We start from the raw sequence: 22075 nt of genomic DNA, 5'->3' as shown, positions 1-22075 counted from the left end.
GTCAGAAGATGCGAGGATCACTGGCATAAAGAAAAAGCTTCATATACATATTTTATTTGTAATTTTACTGTCTTGAGTAGTCCTACAGACATCAGTGCAACTACTGGTTAAATACTGTACCAGAGACAGGATATAAATAGGAAAAGCATTCAAGACTTAAGAATAAAGAAAAAGCTGTGGGTCCACCTCAGAACAGCCATCCTGCTATCAATGGCCATTAACAAACTCTGAGCTCCAAGGCAGGGAAGTGGGACCTCACTGTTCAACTAACAACAAAACAGAACCTACACTGCTAGGGACAGAAAAGTTTCTAATAAAATTATCCATACAGCATTCCCACCCTGACATTAAACCTACAGCAAGGCCTTTGCCTTCACTTTTACAGTCCACTACTCATTATTTAACTATTAGTGATTATTAAGGGTTCTTTTTTGTCTTGCCTTCTTTACTAGTGCTTTCCATCTACATTTTTTTTTTTTTAAGTAAAATGAGTATGTTCAAATTAAAAACAGCTAACCCACCACCAAAGACTTTTTCAAAGTTTTAGATTCAACTTTCTCTGAACATTGGATGTGCTTCCATTAAAATATTACACCTTTTATAACTAAGGATTTCTGTGCAACTTTTATATTCCTGCTGACTTTGAATAAAGGCTAGGTTAACATTTCACCCTAAATAGTGTTTCAATACAAATATATATTCATTTTCTTTAAGTGAAGACTGATCTGCTGAGGTAGCATAGCAGTTTCTTTCTACAGACTCAGTAATGATATACAATATACTTCTGCTTAGCTGTCAAATACTTTAATTTAGATTTCAAGCACTTGTAACAAATGAGCACAACAAAAAGTTGTTAGTTCAACTTGTGCTTTTAATACTTAAATACTCAAAGCATTTGAGAAGATTTTAAAGCATTTTGTTTGTTTTTTTAAAATATTTTAAAGCAGATTAAAAGTTTTGGAGTGAGATTTCAAGATACTGAAAATTGTCTGCAAGTCAGAAGTTAGGGAAGACTTTCATTTCAAGAAAAACAGCTAAGAAAATTATTTCCTTAAACTGGCAGCTGCATAGGTTTCCAATATCAGCACCTCATTTGTGGATCTGCCCGCATGCTACACTATATCCATGAAAGAAACATCAACTCAAGCAAGAGTTTGAAGTTCCCAATGCCATGTATGAGAGATTAGAAATACTAGAAAGGAGAGAATGCCCAAGAAACCACAGCACCTGGAAGCCTTGGACCCTCTACAGCTTACTAAAAAGTCTGAATCCTGTTTCTTGAATTGACTGTTTCTAGCTACGTATCTATTGGAAATGTTTCAGTAAGCTGTGTAACAGATTACCCTCCAATATCTTGCTACCTGTGAGAACACAGAAAAACAGTCCAAGTCTTCAGATCCTTTCAAAAGCCAACAGAATTTCATTGCATAGTTTAGCTAGTCCTGAACACGTTAATGGAAAAAATAAAAACAAAGGAAAAAAAACCCTACTTTTGGAGGTATGCAAATAATAACTGTTCTCATGTCAAACAGTTGAGTTGTTAAAGATTTTAAATACCATTTCTGAGGTACATAAGCTGTTAGACACCTAAGATTCCGCATTAGGAAAAGAAAACCCTTTCAGAACAGTACATCAGAAATGCAATTATTTCAGTTTTCACAAGTTCTGCATTGATTTTTGTGACAAGAGTTCCACAGAAGAATTAAGCAATATTCTGCTTTAACAACCTCGTGAAGAATGGACGGATATACTACCGACATTGTAAATTTGACCCTTTCATTAAGTATGCAAGTTATCTCTAGAATTGAATTATACTTTATTAAAACTCCTGTGCAACTTGATAATCAATGTTTAATGCAGGCAGAACAGCCAAAAAAGGACATTCTAGTGGACAGCATCCGTTTTATTTCATACATACACACTTATATACACAGAAACACACAAAGCAAATAGATCTCTAAAAGCATGCTTTAAAAAAAAAAACAGAAAATGGAAATACTAGAAGACTCAAAGTGAAACACTTCTTATCCTCAAAGCCAAGAAGAAAGCAAAGTAAGACATCACATGATATATGGGGTTCAGAATTTTACACACATCATCAACTTTTATTTCCCAGTGTCTATAATACAGCAATACTTGATTTCAACTGAACAATGATTCAGTTTTCTTGCTTTAAGTGGAAGAATTGTGAAACACGTTTCCTTCAATGAGGAGTATCACATTAAGGCAACATAAAGAACAAACCATACAGCATACTACCTCTTTGCTATAGATCTACTCTGCTGCAGGGAACAAAGCAGCCCTGTACACTCTGCATGGTAGAAAATAACCCTATAAAGTAATTCTGTCTTCTAAGGGACTAGATTTTAATTCAGGGTCAAGATGCTAGATTATCTTTAGATTTTTACTCTTCTTAATGAAAGTTATACTTTCAAGCTGATTAAGAAACTCCCAGATCATACCTACGGTGCTTATAACTTAACCCAGAATTTGACCAAAGAGGATGAAGGAAAAGCACATGTAAGAGAACACACTCCACTCAACACTGGTAAATTACATCAGTTTCTGAGCATCTTCTAAAAGGGTAGATGGACCAAGCAGAAATCCAGATGACCACAACAGTAAAACAGGCAGTGACAAAGGAATGAATGAAACTGACTGGATTTACCTAAGAAAAAACAGATAAACAATACAGCAACACTCTTCAAAGCCTTACAGTTCACTACAGAAGAGGCAGCAGTAACCTAGTTCATCAAGGACCAAACAAGCATTAGACTCAAACTGCAGAAGACTCAAGTCATAATTTGACAGAAACTTCCTGATGGTAAAACACTGTAAAAGACAGCAACCTGCTCTGTCTTTTTGCCATCTCTTCTACTTGTGAAGTTAGACACCTGCCCCAAATCACATCAAGCTAGTTGATTCAGTCTCTGAACTGGAGATTAGACCGAACACTGCCTAGCATTCTTTGTAGCCCTAATTCTCTCATGACCCAAGAGGAAGAAAGTCATCACCACGTATCTTGTCAATCACCTGCAAAAAGAAAGCAGGGCAATTTCACACAGGGAGAAAAACAAGCAAAAAGGGAGAACTCTGAAAGAAGTCAGAGCTAGTAAAAATGCAGCACGGATTGCATAAATTAAGTTATACAATAGAAGTTACTTTGACAGAAAAATGGCAATAAAAAGCAAGATATTTGTGAAGGAAGTAATCTTCAAATTATTTCAAATGATTACTACTGCATGCATACCTAGCGCAAAAACTGAAAGAAATGTCAAGTGTCACCACAGCAGGTCTTTAAAAAGGTTTAAAAAAAAAAAAAGAGGTTGTTTAATAAATGCTCTACCATCTTCAATCTTCTGAACAATCTTACCTGTCTGGGCTAGTCAGTCACCCTATACAAAAGTCACATAGAAAAGCATATTCATGGCCTCCTCTCTGCCACCATCAAATCTTCAAAACTAGCACCAAAGGGAGATTGTGATGCCAATCTTGAGACTCTTCTGTTCAAGTACAAGTCAGTGTAACAGACTGACAACAGATACACCCTTCAACATACAGAAAATGAGAAGATGCATTAGTCGAACAAGGATCTAAGCAGTGATCTCCTGGACTTTACATCAAACTAAGGTCAGTGAAGAATATTCTATGGACAACCACCTTCCATATAACAGTCTTACACATGACAGAAACAAGCCAGGGTTTTTAACAACACAGTGGGAATGGTACCTACACAAACATTGCTGCATTTGGAATGGTGACCATCCACAAGAGACAGTGTCTCTAAATGACAGTGGATTTGCTTATGCAGTGAAGTATGACACACCTGAAGAACTGATTTGACTGTTCTTGCTCAAGTTTAAGTTGAGAATATAGGTAAATTTATTTAAATAAGACAGTAAGACATTAAGATTTCATAGAAAGTTCACCCAGAAGGTGGCATTTAATATTAAAATCAATTTTCTTAGGTGTGAAAAGGTGTTTTTTTCCACCAAAAATAAATCGTGCCATTTATTCAATTAGACAGGTATCAGAGGGGGGAAAAAAGAAAACATAAATAAAACATGATCCAGAAGGTTTGAGGTAACACAGGTCACAAAAGCAGGCTTGAACACATTAGGTCTTCTAAATGTATATACGCCATCAGATGGGAAAAGATTAAAAGTGGGATGTTTCGGGGTTACATATCAGTATTATCACTGGTGGACCTTGAATCCAAAGGAAATTCAGGAAGCAGAGACCTACTTCCAGACAGTTTTCTCTACTAATCTATTTTCCCCGCTCTGGGATTCAACTCTTGTCTGAACATTTACTCCTCTTTTCCCTGTTTTTCTCTTTCACCTTTTACCCCATAGTGCTAAGAAATGGAAAACAAATGTAACATTGATAACAAGGCCCACTCAGGCTCTAGGGATCATATACCCATAGCATGTTAGGGGGAAAAAAAAAAAAGTATTTTTCAATTGGAAGGAATGAACATTTATCACAGTGCTCCCTCTGAACCAGTATCTTTTCAGTTCCTTCCATTGCAGTGATGGAATTAGACCTCTGTTGCAAAGCTGGACCTAAAGAAAACTTTTGTTCTGCATCCTGCAACAAGAGGCACAAACAATGTAGAAGCAATTCACACACACGCAGCAGACCCTGATTCAATTCTGGCAAATGCTACAAATTGCCAGTGCAATACTACGCTGCCCAAGATTCAGATTACAAAAGGATTAGTTCCATACAGAAGGCTGTATACAAACCTTGATTTTGCTGCAGAAGAGGGCAGAAACTCAGCATGATACCATGAACTCCAGTTCCTCCAGAACATTATCAAATGCTCTCAGTTCAGCTGCCAGATTCCCACATTCATTAAATACCCATTTGAGAACAGACTACAGTAGTAGTCCTTCACAGTTGATGATCAAAGTCACCTGCTTTGAAAACCTAATATTGCTGTCACATCCCTAGCAGGTACTGGACTGTCAGGGTCACATCAAAAAAGCATCAGTAGTTCCTGAGTATTAACACTTATCTGTCAGAGGAGACAGGAAAAGAAGAAACTAAGTGCTCTTGTTAGTCTTTCCACCACACCCAGAGGTCTAGTTCTCTCCATTAACTACATATCTAACACCAAGCTGAGACAGTAGATACCACACTACTTTAACACTCAAAAGCAGATAAGTCCCACCTGTTCTATGTCTGAGAGGAGGGACTCCATTCAGAGTCCATAAAAACAAGATCAGAAGCCATTCGCCTCCTCTCCCTGTGAAACTACTACTATTGCTTTCATCTAGGGCAAAATAATGGAAGGAAGACAGGAAGGCAGGAGTGATCATATCTACTGTCTTCTCTTGAGCTTCCAGAGTACTTTTTAGCTCCTGTACAGGCAAACAAAAACAAAAAAGTGAAGCAGAGGGATGGAGAAATCTTCGAATGAATACGCAAGAAGATCAAGGCATCAGAGCGGACTGAGCAAAGGCTAAAACTAATAACTTGCTGCTGAAGCTAGGAAAACAGAACTAAAGAAGGATCGATGAATTCCACTGATTATACACCATTTCTGGAGCACGAGCTATACATTAAAAGGCAAACAAACCATGCTTGCACAGCACCAATAAATGTGGCTACAAAACAAAACAAAAAAACCCACCACAAAATCAAAACAACCCCAACTCCAAAAGCATTCCTATTCCCCAATAGAAATAAAGACATTTTCAGCATACTCTCTAGGTATTTATCTCACCAACCACTAAAAATACCAATCCCACAAAACACATACAGGGTTTGTTTGTTTGGTAAAAGACAGGGCTTTGTAAAACCCAATGAAGACGACGAAGCAAAGGGAAAAAGAACACACACAACGTAACTGGAGATGCCGACTCTTGCTGACCCTCCCTCTCTACCACAGGCTGCCTTTGGGAAAGCTGCAGGTTGAAACTGGATTCCCTTTTCCGACCTAACCACGTTGAGCTACAGGATAGCAACCACAGCCTGTACAGCTGTTCCAACACAGGTAGCCAGCAGATGGCCAAATTTAAGAATCCGGCCCAGACTAACCTTAGGTATTCAGCCTGGTTTTAGACATCTCAGACCTAAGCTTCAGCCCAAGCTCCATCGCTGCTCTCTAAGGCTACTTCCACCAACACCTATAATTTTTTCATTAAAGTAGCCTGGTTCAAGGACATGCTTTCACTTGGCACATAGGAGCAGCATTAAGAGATTGATTCTATGTCACTAAAGAAACTGGAGTAACTCTGAAGTTTCAAAAATGAAACCTGAAGAATTAAGGACAGGAAAATTATTATAGTTCAGTAAGATCTAAAAATAACATATCACTTTTATGAAGTCTGAACAATTAAGTTTTGTTAAACAGCTACTGCCAGAAAACAGGCTAAAGCCAGAGGAATTAAAGTCTGCAAGTAAGCTTTCCCACATAGTTTGTTTCTGTTCTTCAGTCCAATTCCCACTACTAGTTGCACCTTTGCAGTCTAAAGGAAAGCACACTGATAGAGGTGCTTGAGTCTTCTCAGTGTAAATTATTTATGTTCACAGATGAAAGTTTAGTTAACACTGTATGACCACTGATTTCCACTCTGTGCCATTTCATTAGTAGGTACAACCCAACTAGCAAGCTCACATGCTAGTTGACTTTCCAGTTAAAATTTCCAACAGTCATGTGACAGCATACAGATAAATGACCAGAGCTGAACGACAGAAACAGTTGAGCTTAATAAACCATTTCTGATTTATGCAATTCAACTAACAACAGATTGAAGCACTCTTTGACTGCCAGGCCAGCTGCAGCACTTGCATTCTCATTAGTGAATGGTGTCCTGAAATTTTCCTTTGGAATAGAAAGTATTAGCCTACGTTCTGTTGTCTAAATGACCAGTCCAAATCCCATTCACAATCAAAGGTCTAGACTTTAAGAAGTGCAAAATTAAGCAAGTATAACTACTCTTCAATTTGTATACAGAAAAAATATACTTACCTCCACTTATTTCCAAAATCTCTGAAAGAGTCAGCTTGTTTATGTCTTATGTGTATTAGTTACTACAGCCGTATAGATGAATACCACTGATGCCAAGAGAAAGTCAGTTCACATTTTCATGTAAATGCAGGTTAAGGACAAACTGTCAGACAGCTGTCATTAGCACAACTGGACAGCTCACCATGGACGAAATCACTACATTTTTTTATTAAATTAGCTATACACTGATGTAATAATAAATAACATAGTAGTAATAATAATATAAGTTACAATATATAACTTGTGAACTCGAGTAAGCCTGTTTCAGTAAACGGTCCTCCAAATGAAACCAACTGTGCCGGCAAAGCAGCTTAACTTACTACTGAACTGGAACAGATAAACAGAAGGAATTAACAGATGCACAACACACTACGTATCTATCAAAGTCTTAGTCAAACTGCAACCATTAATTTTAACTCTTAAAGCCACAGCCTTCCCTTCATAGAAAAGACTCAAGGGAAGATGTATGTCTCTCAAGAGGAATCGATTATCAGGCAACCACTTGTAAAAGCTGTAAACCAGTACCACATATTATACAGAGTAACCCAGATTAAAATAAAAGCATGAATTTTTAAAATAAGCTTCCCTGACCTAAAACTAATGTTAAACTGCTTACCACTGAATTCTAATGAAGTAACTTTTTGCATATTTTAAAGCATTTGCCAAGAGAAAACACAGTAATCAAAAGGATCTATGAAGTCTGATGCAGCAGTGCTCAATTACCCACAGGCTGTATTGTTTTTTTTAGACACATAGGCCCAAGGTTGTCTTTCCTTGGGGCAACTCGCAAGTAGGCTGAAAGTCAGATGAATCATTTTAGCAGCTAAGCTTCATCTTGCCCACACCACAGGCACTCCCCACACCACATGGCAGGCAAAGAGCCAAAACGTTCTTAGGAGAAACCATGGCCCAGGTCAGGTTCCTGATCCTAGAGTGATCCATGCAGCCCAAAGACTCCCTCCCTAACCAAGCGCAAAGAGCCTCTAAAAAACAAAAGTGGCTCTTCAAACTACACCAGCTCCTCTTCCACTAACACTCCTGAGACCCAAGCAGGGAAGAGTCTGAGAACAGGAAAGAGGTGGCATACTGTGCAGCACATCAACTCTGGCCTACACTGCGAAAGGGCTCTATGGCTTTCAAAAAGGAGATCCTGGACAAAACAAATTTAGTGTTTTGTTCTGGTGAGACTCAAAATTTTAAAACAAATTTAAAACTTTTTTTTTTAAATGTAGATGAGGCTTGAAACACCAAGCCAAAGAAACTTTATTCCCCATTTGTTGCTCTCTGATCAGATTCTGTTACAATAAACTAACCAGAAAAGACTGAATTTTGCTCCTTTGAGCTTATAATCACCTTTTCTGCCCATAAAAGGTGAAGATCTATTTCACACTGAAGGTTACAATTAGATTTTCCAAATTTTTAACACTCTCCCTAAGCTCTCACAGCTTTGACAACTTCCTCCCCAACCTTTGTGGAAGACTTCCATAATTCCCCCTAACTGTTCCAGAAAAATACAAATCTCTGCTTTATCCTTTAGTCCCTGTCAACATGCCAAATTCCAAATCTCCAGCATAAATAAAATTAACATTTATGAACAAAGACTCACACAGTTAATAGCAATTACATAAAAATACTGCAAATACCATATGATCCAGTTTCCCTTCAGTCTCAGTGAGGTGAAATGTATTAGACTGTTAAACATCTTGCTAGAAAATGCTTCTGATGATTAACAAACCACATTGCAAAAAAGAAGATTAGAGGATTCCTCTATGCCACTGCTAGTCACCAGGGTTCAAATGTATTTACCCAGTCTATAAAATCTTTAAGAAAAGCAATAAAGAAGGATGTAGCAGTTAAAATGTAATTTTTTTTTTTTTAGCAAAAAGCAGTTTTGTAACTTTTTAACTTTGCCTCTTTCTCTATTTACAGAGTCTTAAACCCAATTCTGAAAAAATCAACGAAAATTTGCACAAGTGTATTATTTTAAGGAATTAAGTTGGTTAAAACATTTATAATACTGTGTTACTTATTTTACACTGACTACAAACTAATGTGCCAGGTTTTTTATGTATATACAGAGTAAAAGTAGCCTCTTCCCAGGCAAAGAAAATAATTTAACTAAGAAGACAAAGGAACATGTAAGAGAGAATGTCACATTTACAAGAAAGATTCAGAGCAAAAAAGGGTCAGTAATAGTCTCTTACTTGCTTACACACAAAGCATCAGAAAAAGAATTGTGTATTTCACAGTGGCAGTTCAGTGCTCTAATCCATCCTTTCAACCTACTATCCCAAGAAGAAAAATTACATTTAACTGACTCCAAGAACACACACAAAATCATAAACATATTTTAAAAGGACTAAGTAGCAGCCTGTAAAATATCTTTAGCAATTTTGGGGAAAAGGTGGCTTTTAAAAACTACTAATATATAGTAAGGATAACTGGCATCTAGAAGAGCTGCTTTAGTATAGTTACTATGGAATTAGATAAAAATTCCTGAATCTATGCCCAATTCTATTACAGATTATATTGGTTTGGGCCATGGGGAACTAGAGAAATACTACTCACTCTCCACAGAACAGTACTGTGAAGATCAATGACTGCTAGTTAAACATAAGAGTATATACGAAGTGTTACTCATAAATGTGTACTGAGTCTGGCTGGGATGGAGTCAGCTTTCCCCACAGCAACCCATAAGGTGCTGTGCTTTGGAGTTGTGACAAAGTGTTGATGACACACCTGTGTTTTGGCTATTGCCGAACAGTACTTGCACAGGATGAAGGCTTTCTCTCTTTCTCCTGCATCCAGCCCCTACCCCAGCAAGTGGGTTTGGGGGTGGGTAAGAGGCTGGAAAGGGACAGAGCCGGCACAGCTGACCCAAGCTGGACAAAGGGATGTTCCACATTACATGATGTCATGCCCAGCAATGAAAAACTGGGTGGCTCTGTCTCCCAAGACAGCCATTACACCAAGACCAGCTGGGCATCGGTCTGCTCGCGGGAGGTGGCAAGTGGCTGCCTTTGCATGACTTGTTTCTCTTCCGCCTTCCTTCCTTATTAAACTGTCTTTATCTTGACCCACAAGTTTTCTCACTTTTAGCCTTCCTATTCTCTCCCCCAAGCCAACAGCAAGCACCTGCGGGGGTGCTCAGCTCCTGGATGGGGTCATCCCACTAGAATGCTGCACATCTATATTAGCAATCTCATCTTAATGTTATTCCATAGGTTTTTTGTGTTTTTTTTTAATTAAGAATTTCACGTGGTACTGTGCCGAAACTTCATAAAAAGCCAGATATAGCATCTGCTGCTGCTGCCTTAGCAAACATCAAATTAACTGGGAAATCAGACTGCCTCAACACAATTTATTGTCTCTTTACCACCTTATTGTCTCTTTACCACCTTATTATCTCTTGGTGCTTATCTATGTATTACTTCAGCATTAGCTCTATCATTTTTTCAGCTACTTCAGTCCACCTGACTTACTCTAATGTCCTCTTCCTTTTCTTTGAAAGACAAGTACAGGTAGCGTGTTTTCCCATTTCCACAACCCTGGGGCCATCACCATCGGTTATTTCCATGAAGCCTGTAAGCAACAGCTGTGCTGCACCACGCCACTCACATTTGCAGAAGAAAGTGTTCAGCTACTCACAAAACACAGCATTGGCTTACTTCTACTGGCACCCACTAAGCCAAGAGGATCTAGACTCATTTCAGCTTATCTAAAATTTGTATCAGGGACAGGGGGGAGAGTTGTGATTTCCTTTCAGTTTCTGGATACAATATATCTTTTTCTAAAGATCAAAGCAAAGATGAATTCAGCAGTCTTTATCATTAAGTACCTACTTTAGTCAAGTAAACATTACACTTCAACATTCTCCCCAATTACTATAAATTATCTCAGCATCTTTTTCCCACAGTTTTTCTATCCCATAACTTTTCACCTCAGCTGTTATTTGTACTGCAACCCAAGATACATGTCCTTGCTTCCAGTTTTCATATGATTCTTTTTTAATGAACAGTATTTCTGGAATTCCTAACACTGCTCTGCTGCTCTCATATCTTTTACCTGCATTAGAATTTCTCTTTCTGAAATTGACAGATCATCTTATATTCCCTATGTCTTAGGAGAGACCCTTTCTACTGATTTCCTTAGCTTATAAAAGTTATGCTACTTTAAAATCACTAGCTGTCATTTCTCCCATTCCCAAGGGGAAAGAATGCTATCAATTCATGATAATTTTCATCAAAATTTAATTAAGGTCTGGATCTTCAAGCACCTCCTTATTAGTCCAAATCTAGACTAAAGCAGGCACTTCAAAAATTTCTACCCATTTCTGGAAGAAAAAAGTGTCCCAAACATTCTTAGATCTTCAAGAACTACAGATCCTATCTTTTTGTCCTTTCAGAAAGTAGCTTTGCCAAGCCCTCAACTTTTGTCACGCTGTATTCTCTATCATTTCTGTTACTTGCTAAAAAAAAAAAAAAAACTAGGATTGTTTACTGCTTCATGCAGATTAGGCGTTCTTGTCCTCTTTCTTTCACCAAAAGACATTCAACTGTCTGCTTCAACACCATATCGGCTTCAGCAAAAAAGTGCGTGAGTATGCATACATGTACGTACGCAGCGTAACATCACCTCCCTTTCCGAGCACCTTTGGCAGAGGACTGCAGCAGCAACTTTAGTCAGTCCAAAGACAAACAGAACACAGACCAAGAAATTTTCTGCTGTGTAGGGAAACAAAACACAATCAATTCCATCAGTTGGAGGATGGTCACTTGCAGACTACTAGCCCATACTTAAAGGCAAGAAGTGGCCAGTCAAATCACCTACTGAAGGCAGAATTTCCAATGCTTACCTTTGTGAGAGCCAAAAAAAAAAAATCCACTGCCTTGGTGATCCAGTTTGGAATTTGTACTATAGCTATACTAAAATACTGAATTCAGAAGCTAACATTTTTCTTGAGAAATTTGTGGAACTGCACTAATGAAGATTTAACTAGCAGTATAAAATTTGAAAACAAACTTTTTCTGGGGAAAAAAAAAAAGGTGACTATCAAACAAGCACACTTAATCCCTGAAACAGCCTCCAGAAGTGACTGATACAGATAATTATGTAAATGAAATGCACCATGATCTAATATTACATAGTACTCCCACATGCACAAATACCTCTATCACATCACAGTTCAATAGTGACTGCTGAACAAAGTTATCTAACTGCAATGACTCTTCCAGGCCTTCACAACAATCAATATTAGGCCCTACAAAAGCCTTCGATATTATATATAGTATTGAAATATCACTGTCTGCCAGAGACTGGCAGAGCTGTAAATAGTAACAGGTTATAAATAACAACAGTTGCATCAAACAGGTTTCCAGCTACTTGCTGTGCTACAGCCCATTCAAAGAAAACCCTTTTTTATATTATATGCAAACTTCATCCATGCTCATATCTAGAGAATGAAGGACTGAATACAGAAAAACAATAACCCCAAAATAATTCGAGAACAAAAGCAGACAGACAATCCAGCTTGCACACCCAGCTTTCACTGTGACAAAAGGATAGCCTTTCAAGGTAAAAGCAAAACAGCAGTAAAATTATTCTATTCCAATGTTAGGCAAAACTCCTATCAGGATTCTATTTAAAGGTCTAACAGACACATTTGAAGAATAATATTGAAAATCCTGGAAAAGCCAAAAAAAAAAATTCCATGGTGTTTTCATAAGGCTTGAAATAACTCATTTAACGAATGTATTTAGCTTTACAAAAATCAAGACAAAATACTCCATCACAATGTACAAATACCTCATAGTGAAAAAATTCCAGGCATCAAAGGATCCCAACCTACCAACAAAAGCTGTAACAAAATTGCTGGTTGGAAGCTGAAACCAGTCAGATGAAAATAAAAGACAGTAATGCCTGACTAGCACTCATCTTTCTGATCCGATTCAGTGGTTAGCACACCAATGGTTAACATTCATGATAAGAGGAAATTTTTTTTGAAGATGCATTTAAATCAAGTGTGAGGTTTTAAGGTCAATGCACAGGCAGCAGTAGAAAAAACACAGCTGCAGGCAATAAATGGCAGGTAATTATTTAATAGTATCTTTTAGCCCTAAATTTTGCCAGTGTCTTAGATGCATGGTCTCCCCACTAACACTGTGTAAAAAAAAAAAAACCAAACCCACAAAACTTCTAATACCTTTGTGTGTAAAAAATCTTCTAATAGTCATCTTCCATCAGAACATTAATAATTATGTTTGGAGACATAAGGCTGCTTTTGATCTCTACTTTCCCACCCCCACATCTTGTTCAAATTGTATCTGCTAGCTACCTTTTCAATGGCACATTTTCAGTTCCAGAGCTGATGCATGCCTGCTGCCAACAAGACAACAAGCAGAGGAAACACTCTTGCAGAAACCTGATCTAATACTGCAGGTGCAACTGACAGCAATCACCAGCAATGCCAATACCTGGTTTACTCTTTATATCAGTTTTGGAAGAGGCCTACAAGCTTCCTCAAGACAGGTAAGTTTGATAAGTACCCCACAAACTAAATTTCATACCAAAAATTATATTTAAAATGGGGAGGATCCATTGCTCATCTTTTCCTCCAGATATGCCCCAGGACACACCAGTTCCCAAACTGCATACACTCACTGTGATTATCTGCTGCATGCTCAGCTGTTCACAGTACAGTAAAATTACTAAATTACAACCTTTGCAATATTTTTCAATGCCAGTAGCTGTAGCAGTTGCCACAAATATTTTGATTATAACCTACAAAATCAGGATCTCCTAAGCTACATTCCACAACAAGAATTCACTATGATTCACTATCTTCTATCTTAAGTATATACATGACTTTTTTGTCCAAACTCATTAGTAACTATGTGGTACATGAACACTAGCACATGACAAATAAGGAAGGGTAAGTGCCATTTTGTTAAGTTTTACCTATACGTTCAAAGAGCTAACAAAAAAGCAAAGTTTAACCCCACAGGCACAAAATTCATCCTAAACATGTGGTTTGAGACTTAAACCAGAAAGGGCTAGAATATAGCTAAGTACAACTGGCCAAGATACCTTTAGTAGTAAACAAGCTCCAGAAGCACACAGCACATGCTTTTCACAAAACAAACCTCAGACTCACAAAAGTCTCAGGCATTGCATCAGCTGAGCAGTAGCAATAAGTATTACACAAATATAGTATACTGGCATACATTCACAATATAGCACTTGCACAACTTCAAATGACTCTTTCATGCATGATCAAAGGATTAGACAATTTATATTTCACCTGTGTCTTCATTTGTGCTTAATTATTTCATATGTAACCTTTTCAGTACAACCATTTGTTTCATGAGATGTTCATTAATATCTTTACTGTCAACTGAGGTACCCCAACATGACCCAAACCAAGCAGTTGCATGGAGCTTGCTAGCTCGGGCACAGATCAGCATTAGTACAGCTGTAAGGGTTTTGGCTCACACCTAGCCCTTATCAAGCCAGGCTGTACTGCAGGCAGAACGAGCTCCAGTCTCTCTGTGTGTTTTTTTAAATGCCAGGACACTCCTAGACATAGAAACTCTACTTTCCTCATATAGACCTACCTGTCTGATGGGTTATTTACTTCCCCCAGACATACATGACCGATTTGTTACCCACATATGGAGGTGCTGATGCAGATTATTGGTATTTTGGATTAACGTGTCATCCTCTAAGGCCTACCTTACACTCTGAAGCAAATCTAAATTGAGATGCTGTATCAACATGGATCTCCAGTATGGGCATTTTTTTTCCTCAAACAGTCTAGCCCCCAAAACATAAAGATTCATGTACCTGAATGTTAAACTACATCTCTACTTACAAGTTCATTTCAGAAAAGATATTTTAGTAATTACATCAAACTGGGTCATTTAGGAATGCCCACACTTGGAAATCTACCAAAATAACTTCCAGAGTAACTAGTCTGGAAGTACACAGCTGAATCCAGTTGGTTGGTTTTGTTTTTTTCCAGACCAGAATAATTATGGATGCCTGGATAAACCTGGAGTGACATGCTAACATTAAACAAGGTCAAAACTTGTTTATATTAAAACACACTTACAGAAGGTCATTCTTTTGCAAGGGAATAAGATTGCACAAGAATCTTGGGAAATGCACTTTGTAGGAAAGAAACTGAATGAACAGTATTCAAGAAGAGTATACAAACAGAAAATGAACACACATAAAGAAAAAAGCAGCACAGACAATCTGAGCACTCATACTTTGTGACATGGAGGTCCCAAGCCCATGAGACAGTAACCTCTTGCATAGTTGCGGCAGCTACAAAGATAGCTGCAAGCTCGACAGCAAGTAAATCACATATGGCAGAACATGGTATATAGACACACACAGGACTCAGCTATAAAAACCAACTGAGAATCACTGCTTTAAGTATTGCTTTCTGTTTTGTTTGACAGGTTTTTAGTACTAGTGAGTTAGCTTAAACAGCCAAACTTTTAGAGTGGTTTAATTAACTGATTTAAGCTACCCGAGAAGGTTTTAAAATAAACATCATTGATTTCTATCATTGGAAAGGAATAGAGACTCTATGGCCCTACTAGGCATGTAACAGTATTCCATACAACCCACACTTACACTTATAAAAGTCTAAGCTGTATGTCAATATACATTGCCACCAACTGTGTTTGAAGAGACTCTTCAGCCCACAAGAAATGTAAAGTTTCTCTCCCCCTGCTCACCAGGATTTTGCAGAGACAAATTTAGAACGCAGTTTAGCCTAAAACAATGCAACCAATAAAAAAAAAAAGACATAAAGACCATATTGTAGTTTCAATATTGTCAGAAATTAAGTCAAAAATCCTTCTCCAAATAAATTTGAATTACAGTAAGTGCAAATTCTTTTTTTTTTTTTTTTAAATACAAGAAACACATGTACATCAGACCACAAAATCACAGACTGCCATGAGAGGGTTATTCACACATTTCTTTTGGGCTTATTCAGCATTTTTTGAAAATTTAGCCATGTTCTTGTAACACAAGCACTACATTTACATAGCTCAACACAAACACCATTCCTTTTTAAGTGAGACATTAGGTAGCCTCTATTAGCTGACCACAGAACAGAGTGTCTTCTTCCCATCAAACATTCAGGCTGGGTAAACACAACTGAACTGCACCTCGAGTATCATGCTCCTTACGCTTGGCATATTTGCTCTCTTGAATACTCGTGTCCTGTGCCACCAGTAAATTATTTTTTGTGTAATTCAGGTATAAGTAACACAGCTCCCTGATACAGTGCATGTTGTCCAGGCCTTCCATGCCTCGAGTGGTAAAACTCTTGCACCAACATCTTATGGTTTTTTGCCAATTTCTCCTCTAGGCCTCTGAAGTCTCCAACAAAACTTGAAACTACCCAAAGCCGTCAACACCTGGGATCACACAAGTTAAGTACATTGTTTTTAATCTATTCGATTAAACTGCTGTAATCTTCCTACTCGAGGTTTCCTAAGTAAATACAGGCACTAAAGAGAAAGTAAGTGGAGATGTTAAGTGGCCCATAAGGCTTATTAACATCAAGCTGATAGTTTTAGCAAGGCTGATGCGACGTAAGACTGCTAATCTTAGAAACTCCTGGTGACCTTAGAAGCCTAAACCGTAGGCATTTTTTTTTTCTTCAAAGGTTTTAAATGTCAATGACTATATAGTTTCCTATCAGTCTTAAGACATGAATACACTTAAAAAACATAGCCTACACACACACAAGATTCCACAGACACATCCAGCGACAACAGACTGGAACACATCCAAAGAACAGAACTGGCCAGACTGTAACATACCGTTCTTACTCTGTTCATTTCCACTAACACAGTGGAACATAACACTAACCAGTCTTAAAATCATAAAGTAAGACTACTTTTTCCTGGAGAATCATGAGACACTTTTCAAACCATAAAGTAATAGAGATACTACAATGTTAAAAAAAAATAGCATTATTAAAAGGCTGCCACACAAGACATGTCGAAAAGCAAGTAATAATGCAGGGGCAACTTAGAACGGTAGAAATCCTTACCAAAAAGCAAAGTTTTGCTGGAACACCCAAGTCATTAAAGCAAAAACTGAAATCTTTACACTTCTCTAGCCACAACTGAAAAGCCTCACGAACGTTAATACTTCCCCAGCAACAAATTACAAACCCAGCTTTCAAACAGACAATGGTGAAATGATTTTAGTGCCAGGGCTAAAATAAAGATATTCTAAGTTTTAGGCCATCGCTCTTGCCAGTACAGAAAGACATGGCATAAGGAGCACAAATGCCAGAGCAGGGGAGGCACAGCAGCAAAGGAAGGGGTGGGGAAGCGAGAACAAACGCACACGAGTGGAGACCAGAGAAGGAAAGCATGGGTTCTAGTCAGGCTCTCCTTTTAGCGTGACGCAGGACAAGGTGTGATTTTTTTTTTAAAATGGCAGAAGACCCTGTCTCACTGAGATGTGGTAGCAAGCCCAGCCCTGGCTCTTTATACTCACAGCATTCTTTTACTAACACCATTGCCAAAAACATGCAATCATTTCCACTTTTAATAACTTTCTGGCTTAACACCACTGGCTCACTTTTGCCTCCCCTTAGCGTTAGCGTAACATTGGAATGAAGGAACACTATAAAGCTTCATGGTGTTACATACGGTCTTTGTATTTACTCTGCCAGGAACATTCATAGGACAATAAAATCTAAACAACTCTTGTGTCAGAGAGCAAGAGCCAAATAACCTCTGACACAGACATGAGAAGTTTATTGTTATCTAGATCGAGATGTCAGTTTTCTAACAGCAACACGAGTCATTCCTGGGTTTCAGGCCAGCACTGCTGAAAAGAAAAATGCTATTTATTCATCAGCAGCGCTTCCTAAAGCGCATGAATCTTCCACGAACAGGTGCCCTGCGCAAGTCCTGTCACAGTTTACACCTCAGGTTTACTTAAACCAATGTCTGCATGGCACATCAAAACGTTCGCATTCAAGATCAGCAACTTACTCTCTCCTTCGGTCGCTAAGCTCGCAAAATTTCAGGCCAGAAACCCTTATTTTTTGACCCTCTTTCCCCACGCCTGGGAACAACGCAAGGACAGAGGGGCAAGCCCGCCTCTCCAGCCTCCTGGCACCTCACCTCAGGACGCCGAGGCAGAGCAGCGGCGGTGTTTACCCCCGCCTGACGACGACCGCGCACGGCCGGCTGTCACCACAGGAGCCCGCCTCCCACACACGACGGCCCCCACCGGCCTGCGGGGCCCTCCCGGACCCCACCCCCCCCCCCACACACACACACCGTGACTGCGCACCCCGCGTTCCCCAGGCCCCGCCGCCCAGATGCCGGGTGAGGAGACGAGGCCTAGGCGCCGGCCTCCGCCGCCGCTCACCCCCCTCCCCGGGTGGGCCCTCGCCGCTCCTGCGGGGAGGAAGAACCGCCGTGACCCCCCCCGGCCCCGCCACTCACCGAAGTCGAGGAACTGCTTGATGGAGAGGGGCGAGGGGGAGAAGCGGGAGTAGTACTCGATCTGCTTGGGGATGGGGCTCTTCAGCAGCGCCCCGCACAGCCGCATGGCGCGGCGCGGCGCGGCCCGCCCGGCTCCCCCCCTTCTCCTCCTCCGCCGCTCCGCTCCTCTCCTCTCTCCCTCCCCTCCCCGGCAGCGGCACTAGGGCGCTGGGGCGGCGGCGGCGCAGCCACCCGCGCTCATGCCAGGGGAGCGGAGAGCCCGCCGGCGCCCGTCGCCCTCTGCAGCCCAGCCCAGCCCGGCCCGGCCCGGCCTGGCCCGGCCCGGCGGGAGGGGCGAGCGGAGGGAGCCGCCCCGCCGCTGCCCGCCCGCCTTCCCCTCCCGCCCGTGGCCTGGCGCATGCGCACAGCCGCCCGCGGAGGGAGGAGCGAGCGGCGGGAGCTGCCTCGTCCCGCCGCCGTCCTTTCCCGCTCTAACGCGCAGGCGCGTCGCCGCCAAGGGCGGGGCGGGGCTCGGCGTGAGGCGACCGGCTGAGGGGGAGAGCGGGCTCCCGGGGTGAGGAGGAGGGGGAGGCGGGCTGCTGCACAAACACACGTGAATCGCGTTTGTTTCTTTTCCGAGTTAAGTAAAGGTGGCCCGTCCACCTGTGTCAAATCCGGTGAGGTGGTCCAAATTGGTAAAAAACGTGACATTTCCAATTAATATTTTGTCCAAATTAGATTAGTATGACGCGTCATGATTACGAGTTCCAATTTACTATCCCGACCTTTCCAGTGCCAGGGTAACAGGGCAGGAGTACCAGGGGTAGTTTTATTAAAGAATTAAGTAATAATACAGCAAAGCAATAAGTAGTAATACCGCAAAGACAATATAAAACAGAACAGCAAATACAGCAAAAGCAGTAACTAGTAATACAGCAAAAAGGATATAAAACAGAACAGTAACAGATGATTAAGTTCTTACAATAGATGTCGAATGACTCGCAAACATATGTACAATATCAGCCGATGTAAATAAAGCTTTTCTTGAAATACATCTCACAATTTTTTCTTGTCAGGAATTTGAGATTCCTAATGCTTTTAACACTTTGTAATTGCCAGAATACCATTTACCTCGTGCACCCACAGGGAATCCCTTAAATTTAATATTTTTAGCATTTGTTATTTCCTGAATTTGACTTTTAAGATGACAGTATTTCTTTACTTTTTTCAGCCGCCGCGTCCGTCAATGATGACAGTTTACTTTCGTATGGAATTGTTACATCAATAACCACCGCCTGGTCTCCTTTCACAAATTCAAGATCAGGCTTGTATATTTCATTTCGCTCATCCTTTAGTATAGGCTCTTGGAATACAATACAATCCTTCTTTTTAACTTCAGTTATAATTAAATCACACAGTTGGTTGTGTCTCTTAATTCTGGCCTCTTGCACTGTGGGCTCCATGGGTGGGAAGGAGGGAGAGTCAGGCTAAACGATAAGGAACAGGGTCTTGTCCCCACACGGCGGAGTGCCCTCGGCCTCCTCTCGGCACAGGCTGTTTCCACCCTGTGACATTCATTCAGCTGAGGGCGTTGGGCTAGCATTTAGAATCAGTTAATCAGTCTCAGCCAGCCCATAAAATGGTGTACGCGCAACCGGCTTCAGCCTGAAATTCAGCCTTCGCAGTAACAGTATTCAGCTGGCGGCAGGAGAAAGGCCGCCTTCGTTTTACGTGATGAAGCAAGTTTTGAGGAATGGAGAGAATGAGGTTTAAAGGTGGAAGGCTCCACCGTATCGTAAGACGAGGCCTGCCGTGGCTGTAGGGGGGGCCCGACGGAATCTCTTCCAACCCTCTACTCCCTGTCCGTGTCCAGTGTCTGTCAAGGTTCAACTCTTGATGATACTTAACATCTCCTGAAAAGTCCCATCTTTATCTGAGAAAGCACCTGAATACAATTAAAATCAATTTTGATTGCTAAAATCAAAAGTGAAGCCAGGTATTTGAGAGCTAAAATGTACCACTGAATGAAATCAGTGTCTTTACTTTTTCCTGCTTTGCTATGACGTGGCTTAGGTACATTTATGACAAATGCATCTGATGACAAATAACTGGTCACAAATTCCTTTATTTTTTCTCCAATGAATTCAATATAAACTCAGCACGTACAAGATAAATTTATAACTGACTCACAAAAGAAACAGGTACTCTTCAGTTACTGAAAGTCTCTCTTCATCCTTCCTATCGTGATTGTCATAGAATTTGAGATTGAGAAATTCTGACCTAATGTACAAAATGACTTCTAATAGCTGGAAAACATTTTAAAATCACTTCAATTGCAGGTTATAGAAATGACCACCTTGAAGAGGCATGTCATGTAATCAAGGCTGACAACAGGAAACACCTCCCGTAATTCTGAAGCTTTTTTGGAAGATGAGGAAAAGTGTTTTAAAACTTTTGTTATATACTTTTCAGGATTTGATTTTGATTTATCTGTAGCATAACTCTGAAATGAGTTGCAGAATTATCTGGCAGAAAATAATACTGTTTTCTGTTAAAGACGGAACAATCTTTCCCCAAATTAAGATGAAATTATCGACTTCAAAGGATGATACATTGTCAAAATTTAAGCCACTTGATTTTATATACCTTTCAGATTTTTAAATAGTCCTAGCGTGATTTCACTTCAGCCTCAAAAAAGAGCAAGACAACGGTTAACTACTGAGTTTTCTTTCTAAACACAAAGCCTTTTTTGCAGTATAAACAGTGTCACAGCATCGCTTTGTTGGGAATTTTTTAAACCTATATTGACCAGCCCATGTGAAAATTGGAATTGTTTTGTCTATGCTGATACAGACTAAAACCATAATGAAGATTGGGCAAAGTCACTGGAAAACAGAGTTGTGCTCTTCTCATCAAATGGACTCTTGATAGCTTCTCTTGACACTGGAGAAGCTGATTATGTAATCAATAGGGAGAATTCTCTGAAAACTGTTCATACACACACTTAAGACAAATACGAATCCCAGACTCACCCAACAACCCTGCCTAACCTTGTGCATAAGAAGACTGCCAGACTTGCTTGAGAGAACATAAAGCGCACGTAGGTATATCTATGGTCATTTTACCAATGCAAGGCAGCAAAAAGCACACGTGTAAACCTAGTTCTTAAACAATCTGCCTAAATAAAGAGAAGTTATAAACAATGCTAAATAGAAAATGTCACCGGGATCAATAAACTTAAAGCATAAGCTCAGTTTTGCTAAGAGCTGGTTTTTTGGACCATTTGGATTTCTCGTACCTCATACCCGCCTCCTTTATGTATTTCAGCACACATCTGGTGCAGAAATGCTTCCTGCAGCCCATCCTGCGAGTGCCTCCCTGAATTTTTGTTTATATGATAAAGAGCCTCTACAGGTGTGAGGGGAAGAAAGGATTTTCCTCTTAGGAAAAGTTAATTTTAACATCAATAACACAGCTGACGCTGCTGAATTTCTCGGGTGCTTAGCATCTCCCTTTTATCAAGGCTATTATTTTCGTATTTTCTAGTTGAATTCAAAGCCGGAATAACTAAAAGTAGGCTAGG

At 39.9% G+C, this 22075-nt stretch overlaps 1 protein-coding gene across 1 annotated transcript in view; it reads right to left on the bottom strand.

The window, feature by feature from the left end:
• PDK3 (pyruvate dehydrogenase kinase 3) overlaps positions 1–18867 on the bottom strand; it is a 57417-nt gene extending 38550 nt beyond the window's left edge. The window contains exon 1 of the mRNA XM_052794759.1: positions 18514–18867. Within this exon, the coding sequence (XP_052650719.1) occupies positions 18514–18619 (106 nt within the window). The 5' untranslated portion in view covers positions 18620–18867. The remainder of the gene's footprint in view (positions 1–18513) is intronic.
• Between the last annotated feature and the right edge of the window lie 3208 nt (positions 18868–22075).

This window comes from Harpia harpyja, chromosome 8 (genome assembly GCF_026419915.1).
Source record: "Harpia harpyja isolate bHarHar1 chromosome 8, bHarHar1 primary haplotype, whole genome shotgun sequence".
NCBI lineage: Eukaryota > Metazoa > Chordata > Aves > Accipitriformes > Accipitridae > Harpia > Harpia harpyja.
This window is presented reverse-complemented; position numbering and strand designations above follow the sequence as displayed.